The 21,548-nt window shown below is 40.9% G+C and overlaps 1 protein-coding gene across 1 annotated transcript in view; it reads right to left on the bottom strand.

Annotated features, from left to right (window-relative positions):
• Nucleotides 1-2,171: 2,171 nt before the first annotated feature.
• The window catches only part of LOC119721463 (cysteine-rich motor neuron 1 protein-like), a 41,902-nt gene continuing 22,525 nt past the window's right edge, over nt 2,172-21,548 (bottom strand). The window contains exons 5-16 of the mRNA XM_038191544.1: nt 19,201-19,322; nt 17,275-17,592; nt 16,597-16,713; nt 15,435-15,563; nt 13,024-13,299; nt 11,332-11,541; nt 10,110-10,328; nt 8,906-9,130; nt 8,515-8,703; nt 8,181-8,225; nt 7,565-7,636; nt 2,172-6,989 (exon numbers count right to left, since the gene is read on the bottom strand). Coding sequence (XP_038047472.1) covers nt 6,562-6,989; nt 7,565-7,636; nt 8,181-8,225; nt 8,515-8,703; nt 8,906-9,130; nt 10,110-10,328; nt 11,332-11,541; nt 13,024-13,299; nt 15,435-15,563; nt 16,597-16,713; nt 17,275-17,592; nt 19,201-19,322 — 2,350 coding nt within the window. The 3' untranslated portion in view covers nt 2,172-6,561. The remainder of the gene's footprint in view (nt 6,990-7,564; nt 7,637-8,180; nt 8,226-8,514; nt 8,704-8,905; nt 9,131-10,109; nt 10,329-11,331; nt 11,542-13,023; nt 13,300-15,434; nt 15,564-16,596; nt 16,714-17,274; nt 17,593-19,200; nt 19,323-21,548) is intronic.

Genomic DNA, 21,548 nt, shown 5'->3' with positions numbered 1-21,548 from the left:
CAGATGTTTAAATATGAAACCGCTTATCTTCAAAATTAATGTTCCCCATAAAAAAACTGATAATTTTTTTTTGTTTTGCAGCCATGTCACTTTGTTCCCTCTCAAACTACTTTCCTCCTTTTTTTGTTTTTTGTTTTGTTCCCGAAAGTGGGTCCAAACATTTTCCGCTCCAAATATAATGTGAAAAGCAAGGGGAGGGGTGTAAATATATAATTTTTATTGCTTTTGTTGAGTTTTGGGGGTTGTGTACGCAATGACTGCCTTCTTTGCCACGTTACTAAAAAAAAACCCAAATGGGTTCGTTCGTTGGAAACTTCAGTTATACTACCTTCTTGCAACTTTATGGCTTTAGAAATGGCAATTTGCAAGTTGTGCATTACTAAGATCTGGGTCAAACACTCAAACTCAAGTTGCCGTAATTACAATAAAGACCTCGTGTCATCAGCATTATAACTATAATTGCTAAGTTAAGGAGGTACTTCGGTTTATTGGAAGTGTGTCATCCTGCCTGCTTTGCGACACCAAAAAGAGTAAAAAAAATTCAGAGGGGGGAAAACAGTCTGTTACGAATCTTTGAGTAGGCCTAAATTCAATAATGGCTGTCTTATGTTTGCAGTGGATTACCGATCCCTGTGGTATTCTTGGAGTATGAAATTCCTGCTATAAACCATTTCTCAGCAGTTATAAAAGACACATCAACAGACTTGGGCAAGATTGAATGGTGACTGCTGTATGTTCCGACACCCCTATGTTCCGACAACCTAGATTGTGTTACTCCCGGTTAGGGTTAGGGTTAGGAATAGGAATATGTGCAGTCGGAACATTGGGGTGTCGGAACATAGAGGTGTAACCGATTGAATAACTTGGTCACTACAATACTGCCCTCAATGAATGCGCATACACCAAATAAGCAGTCAACAGATACTGGAAATGTACTTCAAAAATTAAGAGTATCACAGAGTCATATTGATATTACCCAACAGAATCGGACCAAAAAAGTCAGCAAAGCAGACACAACTGCGCCATATCTATCATAAAAATCTGACAGCTTTACAAAAGGAGAAGTTTGGTTCTCAGGCCAGACAACAAAGTCGCCATTCAGGCGTGGAACTTGGTAGTCACACTGTGCAACTTGGACTGGCGTCTACTAGGTTATTAACCCGGCTCCGAAGTGCCATTGGACTGTGGCCAATATTTGAACAATGGCTAAATATGTAATTTGCGTATTGACTCGGAACAGTTATGAGTATTATTAACTACCTATAGCTACTTCCTGTCGTTATTCATGAGTCTTGCTAAATGAGCCGTTTCTTTCTTTTCATATTTTTTTTTCACAAAAATGGGTCAACCCGAATATCAGTTTTTCCTAGGTTGATTGTGTGACAAAACAAGGAACATTGTTTGGAGAATCCCGATAATATTTTCAGTAGCTAACCTTCAACAGCATCGCGTTTTGTTCTACAGTATGTCCCCCAAAAAGTTTCTGTCTGGCTGCTTGTGAAATAACTAGAAAACCACGAAGTCAATTTTGATTTTTTTTATTGTGCAGATACTCCTTATCCTTGGCCTTAACCCCTACGAGTTTCATCTAATTTCCATTACGCCTCACTACAAAAAAGTAAATTTATCAAAACAACATTTTGGACACTGTTCAAGTTCCTTACCTTAATTAATCGATTTCAGTGCAGTGTTACGTAAGCTGTGTAAAATCCTGCAAAATTGTGAAAAAGGGTTGATGTGGTTGGCGATTGGAATCATTTGCCCTCAAGCATTAAACTGAAGTCTCGCCATAGCCAGGCAAATGCTTCCAATCCTTCACAACATGAAGGATTTTACACAGCTTACATAACACAGCACTGAAATTGATTGCGGCAAGGAACTTGGTCAGTGTCCAAAACATGTTGTGATCAATTGACAATTGGGCAGTGACTGTGAGGGAAGTTCAATGAAACTCATAGGGGTGTAGGGGTGGGGTGGGGTTTTTTTTGGGGGGGGGGGCGCTTTAAGAACTGAGATTTTGTCAAGTTCTTTACTTGAAAATAAATCTCAGCATTCTTAACCAGCATTCCTTTGATTTTGGCAAACGGGTCCTCAAATTTCAGTCCAGACATTCCGTTGCTTCCTCTACAACACATGATTACTTCACAACACAATCTGACCCAAAGTCAGAATATCTGTTCACGTCTCAAAAGCTCAGTAAATTTTATTTACTCATCCATATTGGCGGATACAACTATTACATCTATGCAAGGCATTATTGCATTTTAATTACATATTATACAAACAAATCCATTTTTCTTGGCTGCCGCAAAACCACAAACACAATTTTCTGGCACGGAAATAAAAAAACCTCTTGCAAAACAACAACTTGCCAGCTTCTCATATATACATGTAAATCTTGTATCAAAATTTTGAGTGTTCTATAATTCTTCTTCTTCAAAAAAGGAAATGCTTCAATAAACAATTCCAGTACATGAGTTGATTTTTTTTTAAAGAAAGAAAAAAAAACAAAAAAACACTCCTTGTTTTCCTAAATAATATTGACCCTGTTTGACACATGGTTACACTTAGCAAGCACACACACACAAATTAAAATCAAGCTGTACACAACGATTGTCTTTGGAGTAATAAGTAGAATGAGTTTTTTTAGTAGTAGTTTTTGCAAATATCTAAATTATATGCAGATCTGAAAATGCAAAATAGATGATTCGGTTCTTCTATACAACTGTAGGCCTACATAACATCTGTACATTTTAATGCAAGAGTTGTTTATGTATTAAAATAATCGGTGTTCTTTTCCGTTTTCCACTCCCCTTGCACATTTTATCACATTAAACTTTCTTCAACGAAATGCTACAAGCACTGTGAGCTCAGTGATTTTTGTTGAGAGCTTGTTTTACCTTTAACATAGATGAGCGGCAAAACTCGGTATTGAAATTCCATCCAAAGTTGTTGATTGTGGAACCTTCGGCTAAACTGGATTCGAACTGGCCAGTTGACCATGGAAAGCTTGGTAGCTGAGTGGCTAGGACCACAGCACTAGCAAGCAGGAGGTCATGGGTTGGAGTCCCACCAATGCAAGCTTGAGAAGTTTTGCTGACAATCTCTCAGAAAGCATGGATACACAGTGCTTATAACATGTGAAGAGCAACATCCAATGTTAAAACAATCCCAGCATGCTCCTCTGACCTTCCCTGTAGTCATTTATTACAAATAAACTGTCCAATAAGGGCACTCTAAAAATTAGCATGTACCGGCTGAATTTCACCGCACTGTGGGTGCTGTTGATACCAGTGAAATTACCCACTGGCCTTAATTTTCAATAAAATATAATATCCACTATAAAACAGTTGTTAAACTCATGGTCTAATAAACAGGGAAGTTAGTATCACCCAAAGGCAAGAGTTTTGCCTGTCGTAACATGTCCAATCAGTCAAATTAGTAATGATGTACTTTAATATACATCCTGTTACAATCCCTCGAAACCAAAAAAAGAAGTTTTGTAACTCTTCATTAACTGTTTAATAAGCTGAAAGTCCGATCAAGTTTTTGGCGACTTTGGAATACATGTGCCAATGCACCTATTACAAGAATTTTGCTTTTAACTGTTTAATGAAATTAATTACAAAAAGAAAATTATAAATCCATCTTAACAGGCCCTTCCCAATTAACCGAAATCTCCAGGTCGGATGCGGGTCGAAACTCAAGAATTTTCGGGGAACCCTCAAGCCTTCACTAGTACACTTGTCCAGGGCTCTACACTGGTAAAATTCAGCCCAGGGCCTAATTTTACAACGCTGCTTAACAGCCGATATTGTGCTTAGTGAGCCTCCGTCTATTTCATAGAGACTGTAAGCAGTAAGCGCAGCAAAAGCACGCTTAACCACAGAGGAAAAAGGCTCTCAAATCAGTGATGTAACAGAAATCTGCATGCGCGCACAACCGTTAGCACATCCATACCATGAAATAGCGCTTAAGCAGCAGCATGATTTTCCGCTATAGTAAGCACAACTTTTCTGTTAACTGTTAAGCAGTGCTATGAAATTTGGTCAGGTCCGGACCAGGGCTAAACATTACCATGTAAAAGCAAATGCACTAACATGTACAGTACACGAATAAACAAACAAACAAACAAACAAACAAACAAACTTAACAAATAATGCTGCTCTTGTCCAATTTCAAGTAAAGTTCCATAAATATTAATTTGTCATTTAAAGATAAAAAAAAAAAAAAAAAAAAAAAACCATACATGGCACTATCAAGTTTTCAAATATTTACAGATTACTATTTACAGGTTACGGAATAAGGTGGTTTCGATTGGAAAACATCAAGCATCTGAATACATTGGCATAATAATTATGATAAGAAAAAAAAAAGAGATCCTGTAACTATGTGGATATTTTTTATAGACTTTCTCATTGAATACCTTTTTTGATGGAAACTAACTCATATTAAAAAAAAATTAAAATAAATAAAAAAAAAATTAAAAAAAGAGTTAGTCCTGTATGAGCTGTAATGAGTTTTTCATTCATTATGCCAAAAGTGTGCCTACAGCGCTTGTTGCCTTTAACCAGTTCATGTCGGATGACGTGTATATATACGCAAAGGTTTTGCATGACAGATAAACACGCCAAGTGAGGCCGGACAAATCTGTCAGTGACCCGCTCGCAGCGAGCGAGGCCGGAAATATCAGGGTGTGCTACCAGCAGATGATGGCCTGGACATGTCTGGCATCGAGGTTTGTGAAAAAAAAAAAAATCCTGCGCCTGGGTTCGTTCAATGTCAAAATAAGACAGATACTCCTTTGTGATTTTGACATCATTGCAAGAGCTAGATTTTCAGCCCTTCTGAAAATCATCTGGATCACATTTAGTTCTGCCTACGGTAGGCAAAGAATCCTTGAAAATCCCAGAAATTTATGTTTATTTGACAGGTTAGCAAGGAACTCTTCCTGCGCAGATTGATAACTAAGGAATTAGACTGGCAACTTGACCTTGTCAAACATGTCTATTAGGACAGGCAATGTCATAACAATTCTCAAATCCTATTGGTCGCCGTGCCGATGCACCTTTAATCTGATTGGCCAGCTAATAACCAGCATCATGTCAATAGGAACACGGTGCACTTTTCATATGCAAATGGGTATTTAAATAAATTTGACCTCTTCGTTGCAGGTCATAAGGCCAAAGATGCGCTGTCTGATCTCAGACTTGTAATCACCATCTGCCGTTGTCAGACATGAGCCCGTTTAGACTTCTTAGGATAATGTGCTTAGACAGTAGATTTCTTGCAGGCACTGTAAGCACATAATGCTGATCACCAGCACAAAACTTTTTTAGTGGATAAAATTGTGCTAACCAAGCTCGCTGAATCAATATAAAGGCAACACTCTTGGTTTCGAAAATCAACTCATCTTATAACAGATGGATATCATCGAGCTTTTAAGAGCTTCTCGTAAATTCACATCGTGACCTCAGTTTTTCAAACCTGAGGTTCAACTTCACAGCTCTAGTAGCAACTTTGGCGGTGTTTTTTTTTAATTATTAAAAACCCCAAAGCAACCCTGTTTTCAAAACTCAATACTTCACTTTGTCGATTATAAACATAAGGAGTTGATGAAAGTTTACTACGAAATTTACAAACTTGAAAAAAAGTTTGCACTACCTAAAAACAAACCGAACATGACAGGAAATTGTCTTCATGATTTGTTTTTTGTCATGTCACGGTCACTGTAATTCAGAACAACTTTGGTTGCATCCTTAATACCACAAAAATACAAATTAAAAATGGAAAAAGTTTCATTATATTTTAAACTTGAACTAAATGAATTTCAATCTCAATTACAAGTTATGGAATTTACGGACACGAGCAATACAGAAACCTTGGTTCATGTTCCTACTCCCATAAAAACTTTATTATGATACAGTTATTAAGGGGAGCACATTTTCATGGGGTTATGCACAGACAATGTGTGCTTACCAAGAATAAGTTGCAAGCCAAACTATTATGCAGAGTTTTATTGCTTGTTAAACTGAATCAATTTCCCACTTGATTATTACGCAAATATGCTTAGCATTATTTTCTGCTTAAACCCCGTTCATACATCATGCGAATGCGAAGCGAATTTGACGTCATGAAACATTCATGCGAAATTCGTCGAGTTGAAATATAATATATATTTCAACTCGAATTATGTTGCCTCAGTGGCAGTGCAGACCATTCCATTATGCTAAAGTGTGATAGCGTTGTATAATAAACCTTTACGAATTCGCAGCGCGAATACTCCCCACGATGTCACAAATTCGCGTTCGCGTTCGCCTTCGCGCAGAGTACGAACCGGGCTTAACACCTTCCGGAAATTGGGTCCTGTTTACTTTCTTAACAGTTATGTAGAGGTTGGGAAGATTATAAGTGTTATTTTTCCCATACAAAATATAGAAGGGAAAATTCCCCCTCCCCCATCAAGACCTAAAAAAGTAAAAGAAAAAAGAGAAACCTACAATTAATTACATTTCTTAGCTATAAAAAAATACTCTGAATGAGATTCATCCCAGGTCCCCATCAGACAGGAACCGGTCTCACGTTCGTGTAATCGCTTAACCGCTTGACGTCCATCCCGACCTCCAGGTGGCTCTTGGCCGCCATATTGTCCTTAAAAATGGCCGAGTCTCGTATGGAGTCCCGGACCGAGTCGCGGACCGAGTCCCGGTTTGTGTTCTTAACGTCCACGTTCATGGTCTTGGCCGAGGGCGCTGTTGCCGTCGGCGGTGGGGGCTTCGTGGGGATGACCTTTGGGGGCGGGGCTCCCTTCTTGGTGACCTGGTAGAGGAGACGGTGGCGCCACCGGGTGACGTAGAGTAGCATGATGAGGATGATGCAGATGGCAAGGAATACGGCGAGCGTGGAGAAGATGACGGGAACCACGGGGAATGGCTTGGAGGAGTTGGACGAGGACTTGTTGTTCTCTTGAGTTGTTTTGGACGAGGAATCTAGGGGAAGAAAAAAAAATTAAAATCACATCGAATGATGCAACCTATAACAAGTTATTCTCAAAGAATTGTAGAGCACACAGTCACCTTGGTACTCCATAAGAGCCAAAGTCAGGCCTCACTTCTGGCTTTGGCTTCACCTCTGACTCCAGAGTCATTTTTTAAGAAGCCTTGTTGACAATACCTAACAGTATTACTCTATCCCTTGGGCTCATATACTAGGATTTGATGTTCCTGAAGCACAACATGACCCTACTTTAAGCCGGAGTGATGGGTGGGGTCTAAAATCTCCCAAGTCACAAAGCCTTACAGTCAAAGCCTTCAAGTCAAATTTGGTTTAAAAAAACCCCAATAGGTTCTGATCGTTTGACGTCAAATTAACACGTGACCATCCGGTTATGCCCTGGTTAGCAACCACTTTGGAAAGAATGCTGCATCCTGACGCCATTTTTTCATCAAATATCATCTCAATTTAGGTCAGTCATTGCAAATATGTTGAAAAGACACGAATCCCGGACTGAGAAACATTTCCAATTTTGTTGTGTTAGATCAACAGCCATCTATCTTGTACTTACCTATTGCATTTAAAACATGGTTGGGCATGATAGGCGTGAGTTGTGTATCTACATCATTACCAAGAAGAACTTCTGCAAGGAAAGACAACCCAAAATATAGAAATGAATTCATGTCACATGTACATAATACGCAGACACAATCACAAACACTGAATTTCTTAAGGCAGGTTTACGCATTTTGCTTTGGGGGGAAAAAGCCCCTCGAAACAGGCTCAATTTGTGTTTGATTTTTTTGTTATGATTTCAATGAATTCAATTCTAACTTGCACACAAAACTTACTGTCAGTTCTAAAAAGCTGACTGATCCAAAGAATTTGACACCTAAAAAAAAATGAAGGTTCTTTCAAAATTGGGTTTTACCCTTTCATCGACATAATTTCATACGCACAATGTTCTCAGTAATTTTCAAGAACCCTCAGCACTGAGGTATATAACACTGTACATTTAGATTACATACATAAATAACAAAACCCAATACTATTTTTCATCTCGAAGACTCAAAATTTCATCATAAAAAATCATACTTGAAGCTAAAATCTGTATCAGTGATCAGCCATTGGACTGGCTGTTAAAAAGGAAGTCATTTAATTGAGTGATTGTCTGAAATGCCCCTTACCATTATTATCAACAGCTGGTTTCTCTGTGTGCTTCGGTGTGTCATCTGGAAGCCAAACAAAATCAAATCAAGTATGGTCAGTTACAATCCACAATAAAAATGTGCGAGAAAAGTTGAATTTGGAATTAGTCAGGTAGTCACTAAAGTACAAGTTGTGAACAAAAAAAAATCAAACAAGCTATGAGCTTCTAAAAAGACCAAAGTGCGATCAAGCAAAATTGGGTACAATGTCTATTAGATTTATGTAAAAAAAAAAACTAAAATAAAGAAATCAGAACACAAAATAAGGCTTTTCTGCAACCATGCAGACAAGCCCCAAAAAACCTGTCCTTACTTGGACAACGGGGGCAGCATTCACCGGGCATAATGACGGAGTTGCTGCAGCTGGTGTTCGGACAGTCCGGTACCACGCATCCCGTCTTGCCTTTATCACACATGCAGTGGATGCACTGGTCCAGGTTCCAGGTTTCCCCGTCTGCGTACACCACCCCGTCAAACTCGCAGTGGGACATCGGAGTAGGTCCTATCATCGCAAAGCAAAAAAGAGAAATCCTTTCAGCAAAAAGAAACGTTATCTTCACACTGCGGTTAATACTTTGCTCTTCTGATCTTGCTTAACCCAACTCAAAATGCAAGCAGGGACCAATTTCACGACGCTGCTGCCACCATTCATTTCACGTGGGGGTAAGCGGAGCAATTCTAAAAAACACACAACCAAAACCTACCCATGCAAACAGGACAACACTGTCCCTTCTTGAGCACCGGTACCCTGCACTCCACCGGTGTGCAGACCTGGGAGTAGCAGGTGACCTCGCCATCTTGGCACGTACAGCTGGTGCAATCGTCTTCTTTCCACGAGGCGTCAGACTCGAAGAAGACGCCGCTGGCCATCTGGCAGCTGCTGGGAGGCCGGACGTCATCCGGCGTGGCTGACCCATTCAGGCTGTTGTCTGTAAATTAGTCACAATTTTTTGTCTCTCAAATGTTGGCATTTTGTATTGAAATGGTAGAAAATATTCCTGGAAAAGCTACTGCAGTGTTTGCTTTCAGATGCTTTCAATGACCGAGTATGAAAGAGTACCTATGATATTTAGCCAAATATACCTTTGGAAGCAAATAAAAAATGGGTGTGTAGAAGAAGGGACCTGTGATAATCTTTTGAAAAAAAAAAAGACTTAGAAATTGAAATCCAACGGTAGCCCAATCAAATATGAACCGACACAAGTGAAGACAAAACAGTTAATGAACATTCTGTCACATCTGCACCTTCCTATTTTGCAAACTCCAATCATCCTATTCCATTCAAACCTGACTGAAGTCTCAAACCAAAATGATTCAACTCATCCAAATCCCAACGAAACGCAACCAAACCCATCCTTACCCTACTCCTACCCACCTTTCCCCTACCTAACCTACCAAACCCAAAAACACCCCAACCCCTACCTAACCTATCCCATTTCTACCTGCCCAACCCCCAACCACACTTACCAAACCCAACCCAAAGTATCTCACTTCTACCCACCCAACCCGACCCAACCTACCCAAACCAAACCAAACCTTACCTAACTTAACCTAGCCTAACCTAACCAAACGAACCCAGCCCAACCCACCCCACACAACCCAGCCCAACCCACCCCAAACAAACCTAGCCCAAACAAACTGAACCCAAACCTACCAAACACAAACTTGGGTTACCCAACCCAACCTAACCCAACCCAATTTAATTCACCCCACCCGAACCCAACCAAACCCAACCCAATTCACCCCATCCCATCCCACCCCAACCCAACCCAACCTAACCCAAACAAACTGAACCCAAACCAACCAAACACAAACCTGGGTTACACAAACCTGGGTTACCCAACCCAACCCAACCCAACCCAATTCACCCCACCCCAACCCACCCCACCCCAACCCAACCCAACCTACCAGGACAAACAGGACAGCATCCTTCCTCTCCCATGACAGGCTGGTTGCAAGGCAGGGGAGGGCAGGCCGTTGTAGAACACAAGACCCTGCTCTCATGACAGACGCAGACCGTGCAGGAGTCTGCGTTCCACGTCTCCCCTTCGATATAATACTCCCCCCGGAGAGACTGACAGACTCGGTGGCTGACGGCGGGCTCTAGGCTTCCATTGTCCAATGAGTCTGCTGGATAAAAACAAAGAATGCAGTTACAACAGTGTTAAGGAAATTTCAAACTATAGTCTTCTTTAGGTCTGCTAACGACCAATGCTTGTAACAACAACAACAGGTTCTTATATAGCGCTTTTAACTAAGATCAAAGCGCTTTACATTATTATTACCCCTAATCATTGGGCCAATTAAACATTCCATATACCATCTCAGCTCCCTGGGGAGTATACAGCTCGATGCTGCCTGTTAGGAGCAAGGAAGCTAATTCAATCACAATAACCATCACTACCCTCATAGGTACCCATTTACTCCTGGGTGGAGAGAAGCAATGAGTGACAAAGTGCCTTGCTCAAGGGCACACGCACCATGACCCCGCCAGGACTCGAACCCACGACCTGCAGCTTTACCCACAGACCACGAATTAGTGCCCTTAACCACGAGGCCACAGCACAATACCGGCCAACCAAAGATGTATCTTGAATGAAATGAAAGCAGCAGCAATGGACTCGGAATTTTCAAGTGGAGGGGTACGGTAGTTGATGTTCTTGAAGTCAACATATAGAGATCAAAGACCTTATATGCAATAAACCAAGAGTTGTGTTCCTAATTTTGTGAGTTCTTTTTTTAAGAGGATCAACCAGTTTTTGTCGACATAAGTTTAATTTTTTTTGTAATTGGGAAGACAGAGTTAAATCTTGCAGAACTCCTTTTTTGCAGGAATTTTTTTTTTTTCCCCTTGCAGGAATTTTTTTGGGGGTACTTTTTAATCGTTTTTGTATTAATATTTTAAATTTGGAAGTATGCCAAATTCCCAATTACCCACTGAAAACAGGCATGCAACTTGGAAGAAAAAAAAACAAGGAAACGAAAATCTTTACAAGACTTTGTACAGTGTTTTTAAATTTTGAATGAAATAAGTGTGAAGTGAAAAACAAGGAAATCAGCTGATCTGAGAAGTTGCATGCCTGTGAAACGCCATTTCGGTGAGTGACCCAATTTTTTTGTTTCAGCTCACCTGGACATGTTGGGCAGCAGTCACCCTGTCTGATGGTTGGCTGGTTGCACTCCGGCACTGGGCAGGCAATCAGGGAGCACATCTCCTTGCCGTTGTGGCAGAAACATTCCCGGCAACCGTCATGCCAGATCTCACTGTCGTCATGGATACGACCGTCTAGTGTCAGGCAGGAGCCTAAGGTGACTGGGCGGAGAGTAGGCAGGGCGGTGCCTGAGGAATGGGAAGGTAAAATAAAAGTAAACAAACCTGATATCTTGGCTCAAATTAGTGCTCAGATACAATGCAATATCGTTGAGTCCGTGCAACAAGGTCGTATCTCCTAACATGGCGTGTGATGTCATGTACGTGAAACGTGAGTTTTCAAAGTCAAAAGGTTAATATCTCGCTTAAAAAACAAACCTGGATGTACACACAAAGTCAATGGACGTCGAGATACAACCTTGTTGCACGGAGTGTATTCGCGTGAGATACAACTTTGTTGCAGAATGGAGTTACAACCTTGTTGCACTGACACAACCATATGTGTATCAGGTCAAACATCATAGTTTATTCCTTTGGACTGAGACAATTTTGTACTCAGAGTGTTCAGTCATTACCAGGCCAAGTGCTAAGAGTATCAAATTATGAAGGCTGTTTCAATTAAGTATGAGGGAATCGCTACAGGAAACAAGCTGTTACTTAGGCACTTTTTAGAAATTGAAAAATTAAGCAATAAACTTCAGAATAAATGGACTGATTATATGATATGTGATTTAACTGGCATGGGCCGGTTGGAGCACATGAGGCAATGAGTGTACTCATTGGTTCAAACGTCACAAACAACTTGGACTTTATTACTCAAACTTTAGTCAAACAGGATTCTTGAAAAACATTTATGTGAAGATGTCTTAACCACTCGGCTGGTTGATTTCAATCTGAAAATGGATTCCGAGCACAAGTACCCCTCAAGAGTGAACGAGAGAGGGTTAGATTGTTCACGAATGCTGAACACTGCACACCCATACATGATATATGATAAGTTTCATGTGATTCCACGCTCAAGACACACAAACCGATGGCATCCATTATTCCTGCACACAGGCCATAGAAGTGGGGAGCACAGTCAATGCCATATGATGAAAAGTTGATTTCATCTGCGTTCAAATTTTCTTAACTCTTTCAGTGCCAAAGTCGTACATGTACGAGGTATATTTGTTAGTTCGAAATTGCCAACCTCGTACATGTACAAGGTAATGTTCGTACTTAAAATCGCCAAACTTCGTACATGTACGAGGTAAAGTAAGCGTGTTATCACAAGGGGGCGCTCTCGCTCTTTCTAATAATATAATTTTCATTCAGGTACGACCTGTATTTATTTGTTTCATTCGAGTTCTTGCGAGAGGGCGCAGCACGGACACTCGTATTTTCTGCAAAAAGTGCGGAATTCCCCTGTTTGCACGACAGTGTTTCAGGGTGTATCATTATGTATGAAAGTGACTACTATTGACTTTCCAATGTACCAAGGCTATACCAGAGAGCAACAACAACAAATTTAGTGAGAAAAACTTATTTACTTTTTTTTTTACAGAGTTTTGAACAATTAAAAAAAAAAACGCTCGAAGTTGGGCACTTTAGGGTTAAACTTTTCAAATTTCGCGGGCACTGAAAGAGTTAATTGCGTACAACAGTCACTGCTGAGGAAAGCAAATATACCTTTGCATTTACAGATCTCGCATCCCCTGTCGTCACGCTCCAGCCCGTGGGTGCACTGCTTGGCACAATCCAGCAAGGTGGGGCAGTTCTGGCACTTGCAGCGCAGGCAGCCGTTGCGGCTAGACTGGTAGCCATACAAGCACGTCTTGTCGCAGGGTTCGGAGTCTGGGCAGGCCTGCTTGCGCTGGCACTTGCACAGGCTGCAACCCCTCTCGTCCTTCCGGTAGCCCAGGGGGCAAAACTTGGGGCAGGTGGCCATCATGTCTGGGCAGGACTCTGGAGGGAAAAATTAAAAAGTGAGAGGAAATTGGAAACATGATGAAGTCAACTGCACAATAAAATTGATGGTTAACCAACGTGCAAATTCTGGGACTTTTTAAAATGGAAACACCTTAAAAAACAACTGATGTCTTACTTTTAAAAGCTCTAAAATTAAGTGGACTTTATGAATGGATTGTAAAAACTTCGACAGAATTTTTAGAAATGTTGGACATCTGCAACAAGCATTTCAGTTCTCGTTGTTTCTAGCCTGATGATCATCACGAGGCTAACATCCGTTTCAGATTTGCATTCCAAAGTAACACCACACAAAATAGCATAAGAAGCAACTCTGTGTAGACCCAAACAGAATTCAACACAACAGTCGAACCTCGATAAGAAGAGCACTGTTAATACATCGTCCTGCTTATAACAAGGACAATTTTGGGTCCAAAGTCTTTGTTTTTCTTTCTTTTTCATTACTGATAATACAAGGTACCCTGTTATAACAAGGTCATTTGTAAAGTCCCAAGGACCTTGTTATAATGGTGTTCGACTGTATATGGATTAATTTTCCACTGACTAGAATCTGGAGTCATTCTGAATAGCTGCAGTCAAGCTTTCGACATGGTTGCTCCTGTAGGTACTTAATTCAAATCTTTGGAATGATGTGGTTTGGCAAACTCTAAAACGCCAATCTGAAATGGGTGTTAGAGTGCTTTTATTCCAAACAATCAGCTTTGGAATGAGTGAATGATGCAGGGTCTCAGGAACACGCTGGACCAAGAAAGATTACCCATTTTCTGATCACCGACAGAAACAGCTTTTAACCAGGAAGATTCCTTTTAGATGTCTGATTGTTGAGGTTAAACTTGTGCCAGGGGTGTGAGTGGAGTCCAAAAAAAATAGCTGAAAATAGCTGAACCTGTAAAAAACCGAACCTGCGAGCGCAAAGCGCGAAGCCCTTACGGCGTGGGGTTCGGGGCCTGCCCAAGGGCCCCGGAAAATTTTTGAAATGTAGATGCTCTGTGGTGCATTTTAAAGCCCCCTGGCAATGCCTGGGCCAACTATTGGTCGAAAATGTTTTGCAATTTATGCATGTTTTTAAGTTAACTTTTCCTTCATATTGGCTTGAAACTGCCTAAATGGCCAACTTGTATATGAAAACTGGGAAATTCAACCACGTTTTCCATATTTTAACTCCTTACTGCAGATGATTGATACACATCGTCATCGCGTGTCCCGGGTTCTGATCGAGTCGCCTAATTTCTGCCCATTAACCATGTGTTCCATCCAAATCCATTTCCACGGATTCGTAACCTGAGGATCGGTCTTGTCAATGTCCGAATCAAACTCCGAACCTCTTGGGATAATAACACATTTGTGTTGCACTGACATCTTGCGGAATTAATGTCAAAATACGTTCGAAACATTTGAAACGACACACTAACGTACGTATCAGCATGCAGCGGAATACGCAGCAGGCCGATGCATGCATCTCATGCAATGAAATGCACACATGAACTTTGCCCCGCATGATGCCCTCTACCGGCCGCGGCGCGGCACGGCGACAATTTACTAATCTTATTTCAAGGCTTTATATTTGCAACAAGACGATGTTTACAGCGAGTTATTGTGGAGATCATCGCGTGTCACTACATGCATAGACACAGGAACGGCCGCAAAGAGTCCCAACGCGCTTCATGGCGCATGTGTGAATATTCATATTTATCTGCAGCCAATCACAGCGCAATGACTGTTGGTTCCCCGGATGCTGTTTACACGTTGTGTATACACGCGGCTTCGAGCTGAAAAATGCATGCACATGGCATCGTATAGTACACACGTACGTACGTAAATGTACATGTACATGTACATTGAATACTCGCTTGCACGCACCCCATCTCAGAGCTACGTATATGTTGTAGAGAGCGGATCGCGTGCGTTCGGCGGAAAATAAAATAAACGGAAATAAAATCAAAGCTTACGCGCGGGGGAAAAAGCGGGGGGAAATCTGGACCATCGGAAGAAAAAAAGCGGAAAACAAAATGTGGCACGCTGAACAAAAAAGCGGAAATCCGCTAAATAGCGGAGATTTCACACCCCTGTTGTGCATTTCAATGGATTTTTTTTTTTTGAAGATCAGGCCATACCTGTGTTGCATTCACATATCCTACAGCCATCACTGTCCATCTTAAGACCCAGCGGACACACCAGAGCACAGTCCAGGGCAGGGCAGACGATGGTGGGCGGAGTCACTGTCGTCAAAACACCAGGGGTTCCTGTCACCAGCAGAAAAAATAATAAATAAACAAATAAATAAAAATTTTAAAATACAGCATCGCTCTCTTTGTAAAAATAACCATCATTAATGATGGTGATCAGTTACCTGAACCTTTAGAAATTTGTATTTACAGAATTGAAATTTTGTAACAAAAAGCACAAATGATGTCCGCATATTCGCCAACCTGGTGATCAGGGCTTCATCCCTGCCTTCCGAATCAGAAGCCTTAAAACTTCCAAACCAGTTAGTAATACTTTTAACTTTTTCAGCTCATCACAAAGGATTTGATGTTCCTGAAGCAGAACATAGTATGTACTGGGCCGAGTCCCAAAAATCAGGGGCCTTAAATCTCCTGTAACCAAAGCCCAAGATGAAAAAGACATTTCTAAAACCTCCTATTTTCTCTGGGGTGCACCCCAGCATAAAACATTCCCATAGACACTGGCATTAAATCCCCATATATGTACTTCTTTTACAAATACTCAGAACTCTCACAGGTGTTCAGGCTGCACAGAAATATGATGATCAACAAGTCGTCTTTTATTGTCTTTTCAATTTTTGGTGGGTTGACCATTCATTTTTTTGAGAAATTCTCACCCAAAGAAGACCACCCCTAAAATGACTGATGTTTCCAGAACTGGTATAGGATCCATTTTGAAAAAGGATCCCTCCACAAATATAGCGCAACTTTCGGACCCAACTGCTTCCAAAATGTTCAGATTTGGAAGCCCCAAGTCCAGGCCAGAGGTACAGTGCCGAATATCTTCAATTCCTCCATTCCTTGGCTCTCAGAAATGTCTCATATAGAATAATTTGAGTGTATAACTTTTATTTATGAGCTCAGCAGATGGATTTTTTTGCCTATCTACTGGGGTATACCCTCAGGGGCTGCCACACAGTGCCCTCATTAGTCCATGCACAGAACCCATTACAAAGTGCACTCAAAGGCCATACCGGAAAGAAGATATTATACCAGTCTTAGCCAACAAAAAGCTGAATCAGACCCAGATTATGACTGGGGCCACACCCACCTTCGACACATTCACAGGTCATACAGCCACTGCCATCATGCTTGTAGCCATGGTTACATTGTAATGAACAGCTCATCTTGGGGCATTCCACTGATGAGATGGTGACAAATGTTGGCTCTGCCAAAAAAAATGCAATCACAATTTCAATTTTTACAATGTGTTTGTACATTGTATTTTATACCACCTGTTTTGGGTGACCCTCTATCTACAGTACATCTGAATAAATTGTGCTGATTAAGTTGTTGATCCCTCTGAACCACAAAACAAAAGCTTGCAAAATCAAAAGAATCTGAGATGGGAATGTAAACATCAGCAACCGTGGACCTAGGACAAAAGGATTAGGGCACAAACAAAAAGTCCACGATTGACCGAACGAACGTCCACGATTGAAATTCACGTACAAAACCAATGAGAGCTGTTGCTAAAAAGTACAAACAAAGGAATGAGGATAAGGCATTTATAGGAAGTCCACGATTGCCGGTGTTTACGAAGATGCGAGAGTTTGTGTGTGTTAATTGAAGAATTAAGCCTTACACTTCCATGATTACAAAGAATTTTTCCCTTGGAGTTGGGTACCTCCACAGTTGTAGCTTTTAGAGGAGCCAGTAGTCTCCAAAAGGGTTATTGAGAAAACCCTATTTTACAAGCATGACCTCGCAGCGACCTTAAATCCCTCACCTTCGCAGACAGGACAGCAGATCCCCGGCATCCTGCGCGCGTTCAGGCAGTTGGTGATACAGCTGGCGGTCTGGCACCTGATCTCCCCTTCCAGGCACTGGCAGCTTGTGCACTCGTCCTCGTCCCATCGCTCGCCGGGGGTGCGCAGACCGGTGTCCGTGTAGCACATTAGGAGGCTCTGCTCCGCGTAGCAGGCCTGAGTGATCTCGCAGTGGGCTGTCTGGTTCAGACAGGTGCAGACTCTGCAGTGGCCCACGTTCCAGGTGGCGCCCTCCATGAAGAGCATGTCCTCGTGGATGCAATTCTGCATGACTTCCACTGCAAAAGGGAGTAATCTCAGGTTAGATTGGAACATTTTCAAGGTGAAGTCAACAATAACAGTAAGTTTGCAGTTGCACTATGAAACAAAATCTCTTTCTTGACTTTAAGGTGTGGCTCAGAAAAGAACCAGCAGAAAATCAATGCTATGGATCATCATATGCGCTGCGTCGTCATCTGACTACGAGCAGAGCATACGTCTGTTCAAAATGTTGTGTTTCACACAAACTTAAAAAAGCAAAGATTTCAATCTCAAGTCCACAAAATTATGGAATCTGTGTATTACTAACCAGTGAAGGATGTGACGTTTCCACGTTTAAACAAAACATAAACAAATTTCTAAATACGTTTTCAAAATTTTCAAAATGTTTAAACGAAACCCGAATTTAAAAAAAAGGAATCAACGTTCACGCTATCTTCCTATTGAGTTAAAACATACATTGCACAAATAATTAACAATGTTTCCAAACCTATTTAATTTACCAAACCTTAGAAACACTGCAGTGCTTGATTATATTCGGGGTACACATAGCTAAGTTTTTGCTTTTTATTTTCAATGACTGCCTGTTATCTTATTATGTCAATCATTGTCGACTTATCCCGGCAATTACACCGGTCTGCAGCCATAATGGGCAGGCATTATCCTCTGTGAATGGCTAAACATTTACATGTAAGGCCAAAAAAAAAAATAGTCAGTCTCTGGTCAGACCGAATTTCCGGAATTGATGCGGCGACACGTTTTTTTATATATTTTTTGGCGGCTTTTTTTTTTTTCAAGCTTGTATTTTACAGACAAGGTGGGTACTATTTTGCTTTTTGTGTCCTCATTATACATTGGTGTCCTCCATAATTGCCTTGGTGCCCTTTATCATTTGCATTGGTGCAATTTCCCCATTCCTTGGTGCTCCTTGGTACAAAAATTTGAGGAGGCGCGGCAATAGAGGGTGCTGTTGTAGGTTCCGTGTTAATTTGAAGAGAAAAAAAAAGGTTGACGCGCATGATTAAAATCGACGCGCGCGCTGACCAGAGACCGAGTAATTTTTTTTTGGCCTTAACACAGTCACATCCTTACTAACCAGGCCCTAACCTACTCCCAAATAAACACAGATATAGCAGACACCCAGCTACAAGCTACGCATGAATTCGTGCACATCAATTATGTGTACTTGGCAGCATATGCACTTGAACTGGTTCGTGCACATAGTTGCGTACTGCACAATGGAGTTCTCCAGGTGGTCACGCAGCAGGGTCTACTATTCCTGATTGGTTTCCACAGCAATTTCCCAATGAAAACCATATATTGGTGAAAGGCCATCTTAATCAGAAAGGGCATGGCTACCCACAACTCATGACTGCACTTTCTGTGCTATTTTTATAAGATCAAAATTATGTTCACAGCTTGAGTTTTGCTGAGGTTTTCAGAACTAATAATCCCATTTCAAAAATTTAGTTTTTGACTGCTGGGTACGGAGAGAAACGTGCCGGGCCGTCTGTAGTTTCAGCGGGCGTCCTACGTGAACCCCGCTGGTAGCCTATTTAGAACTCCATCTCCGACCTATAGATAAATAATGTAATCATGTGAAATGGGGCAACATGGATGTATCCTACCTGCGACGCAGTCATATGTGTCGCAGCAGTGGCCCAGTTCAAGCGTCGCTGTGGCAACCCGCTTGGGGGAAAATGCAGGCCAACAGGTGGGCACCTCGCAGCTTTCTGGCACGCACTCGCACCTGTGTTAGGTCAAAGGTCAAAGAAAAGAGAAGAGAAGAAAATGAAAACAATGCATTAAAGACTACATGTAACTACCATGACTCCGTAACCCATAGTTACATGTAGCTTTCAATTAATAGAATTTAAGTGCATGCAAGTTGCGCTCCCCAGGCTATTATCAGGTTTCAGCCCCAAAAAATAATTTATTTAAAACTGCCACTCATCAAAATGTTTTCATCAAATGAAAAAAAATGTGCCCATGTTAGGTTTTGTAATAATTCCACATACCCGTACTTAAATAATTTAGTATTTTGTAACTTATGATAATCAGTATCTTTTGTGGATTTGAGGTGCAAAAGCAATCCAAAATTAAAAAAAAAAGATTTTTATCAGAGGGACGTACATCATGCCCAAATAAGAAGGAAAAACCTTTTGTTCACATTTAACATAGAAATTGAAAATTCCTTGAGGAAAAAACAAAACAAACAAATTTGTTGGTCTTAAACAACATTGGACAAAGTAAAACGGAGAATACATTTTGAAAATTGAAAATTCCTTGGAGAAAAAAACAAACAAATTTGTTGGTCTTAAACAACATTTGCATTGTACAAAGTAAAACGGAAAATAAATTTCGATTCAAAGTCACACATTTTGGAAAACTTATTTCATTAAAATTGTCAGCCCTTCATATCACGTAAAATGTGCAAGGACTCCCAGAAATAATATCCTACACATTTCCTCAGGCTCATTGCACGTATTGGGCTGCATGCAATGAACTTTTAAAGTCCCTTCTCTCTGCTAAACATGGACAGATGCCAACATGTATGTCGGTTTGTTTGAACAAGCAAGATAAATGAGTAACATTTGGCTGTCCTGAACTGGTCTCACGATCCTTTCTTAACAAAACTGTATGCACACTGGCTACAGATCATGATGCAACCCACGCATCATATGTTATCCTGGTTGGTCCGGATAATCAGGAACAATTGATGCTTTGCCTACGAGCATGCTTTACTTCCAACTGTGTTCAACCAAGCAAACACACAAAAAAGAAATTATTTTTATCCACAGGCAGAACAGCGTATTACTGTCCTCTCTGAACAAAAGGCATGTTTGAGTGAGAACCGTGTTTAAAGGTAGGGTAGATCGTTTGTCATTTGTGCATTTGTCATTTTTTTCATTTGAAGCAATAAATTAGAGCTCAAAATCTAAAGACGAGTTCTTAACAATGAACCTGATGAAATGTTAGTTCAGTGAATGCTGTATATTTCGAGAAAACAATATTCTAGGATCTCGATTTCAATTCAAAATTGCAGTCATATTTTGAAATGCGCCCGAAATCAGTGTCAGGGACATGTTCTCATTCAGCCGTGTGCGCTGTGTTAATGCTTGCGTGCACCCATACATGGATTCGCCCAATTACAAAAACCAACTGCCGATAGCAACTACCGTACTAATGGAAATTTCCAAAAATGCGTCACTTGACGCATCTTTTGAAATGGCCTTCTTTTACTGTTTTCTTCAAAATGACAGCATGCCGGAAGGAATAACGACACAGGGAGTTTAGTGTCATTACTATCTTTAAACCAAGAAAGTTTTTCAACAATAATTTTGTAAGTTACATTTTGGATAGCTGCAATTGATATACTCTACCTTTAACCATAGTTTGACTATCTTCGCTTAAACTCATGTCAGTCGACTATAGTTGGACTAGTCTAGTTGACTATTCCGGACCAGCCCACTGAGTTTTGTTGCATATTCACTGTTGACAATAGCCAAGCGCATTATAATGGAGCATTAGTTGACTAATGGTTGGTTTGTGATGTTACTAAAGGCCAGTTCATGTACTTCATGCGAAAGTGAAAGCGAAGCAAATTTCATGAGGTCAACAACTGAAGGTTCATCATGACGTTTGCCATTTCCCTAAGAAATTCGCTTCGTAATGGAATTCGCGTAATGGACAGTAGTTCCTTGCTGTGTATTATGATGCCTGTAGCCGTTGGTTCCAAAAAGTCGACTAGACTTGTCCATCATGGACTGCCTAGTGTTCAATGAGAGTTAGTCGAACTATGATTGCATATTGCTCCAATTGAACTTGTGCATGTATGGCAGGGGGCTAGGACCAAGAAGTTTAGTTAGGACATTTTGAGTATCAAACAGACTGTTGCATGTTCTGTTCTGCACAAATTACCCACTGGTCGAGCAATGGCCCTCTATGGAACTCACTCAATGCTGCCCCCTACAGT

The sequence above is a fragment of the Patiria miniata genome, unplaced genomic scaffold, assembly GCF_015706575.1.
Source record: "Patiria miniata isolate m_02_andy unplaced genomic scaffold, ASM1570657v1 HiC_scaffold_13, whole genome shotgun sequence".
Lineage (NCBI taxonomy): Eukaryota > Metazoa > Echinodermata > Asteroidea > Valvatida > Asterinidae > Patiria > Patiria miniata.
Note: the sequence above shows the minus strand (reverse complement) of the source record. Positions and strands in the feature narration are given on the sequence as shown.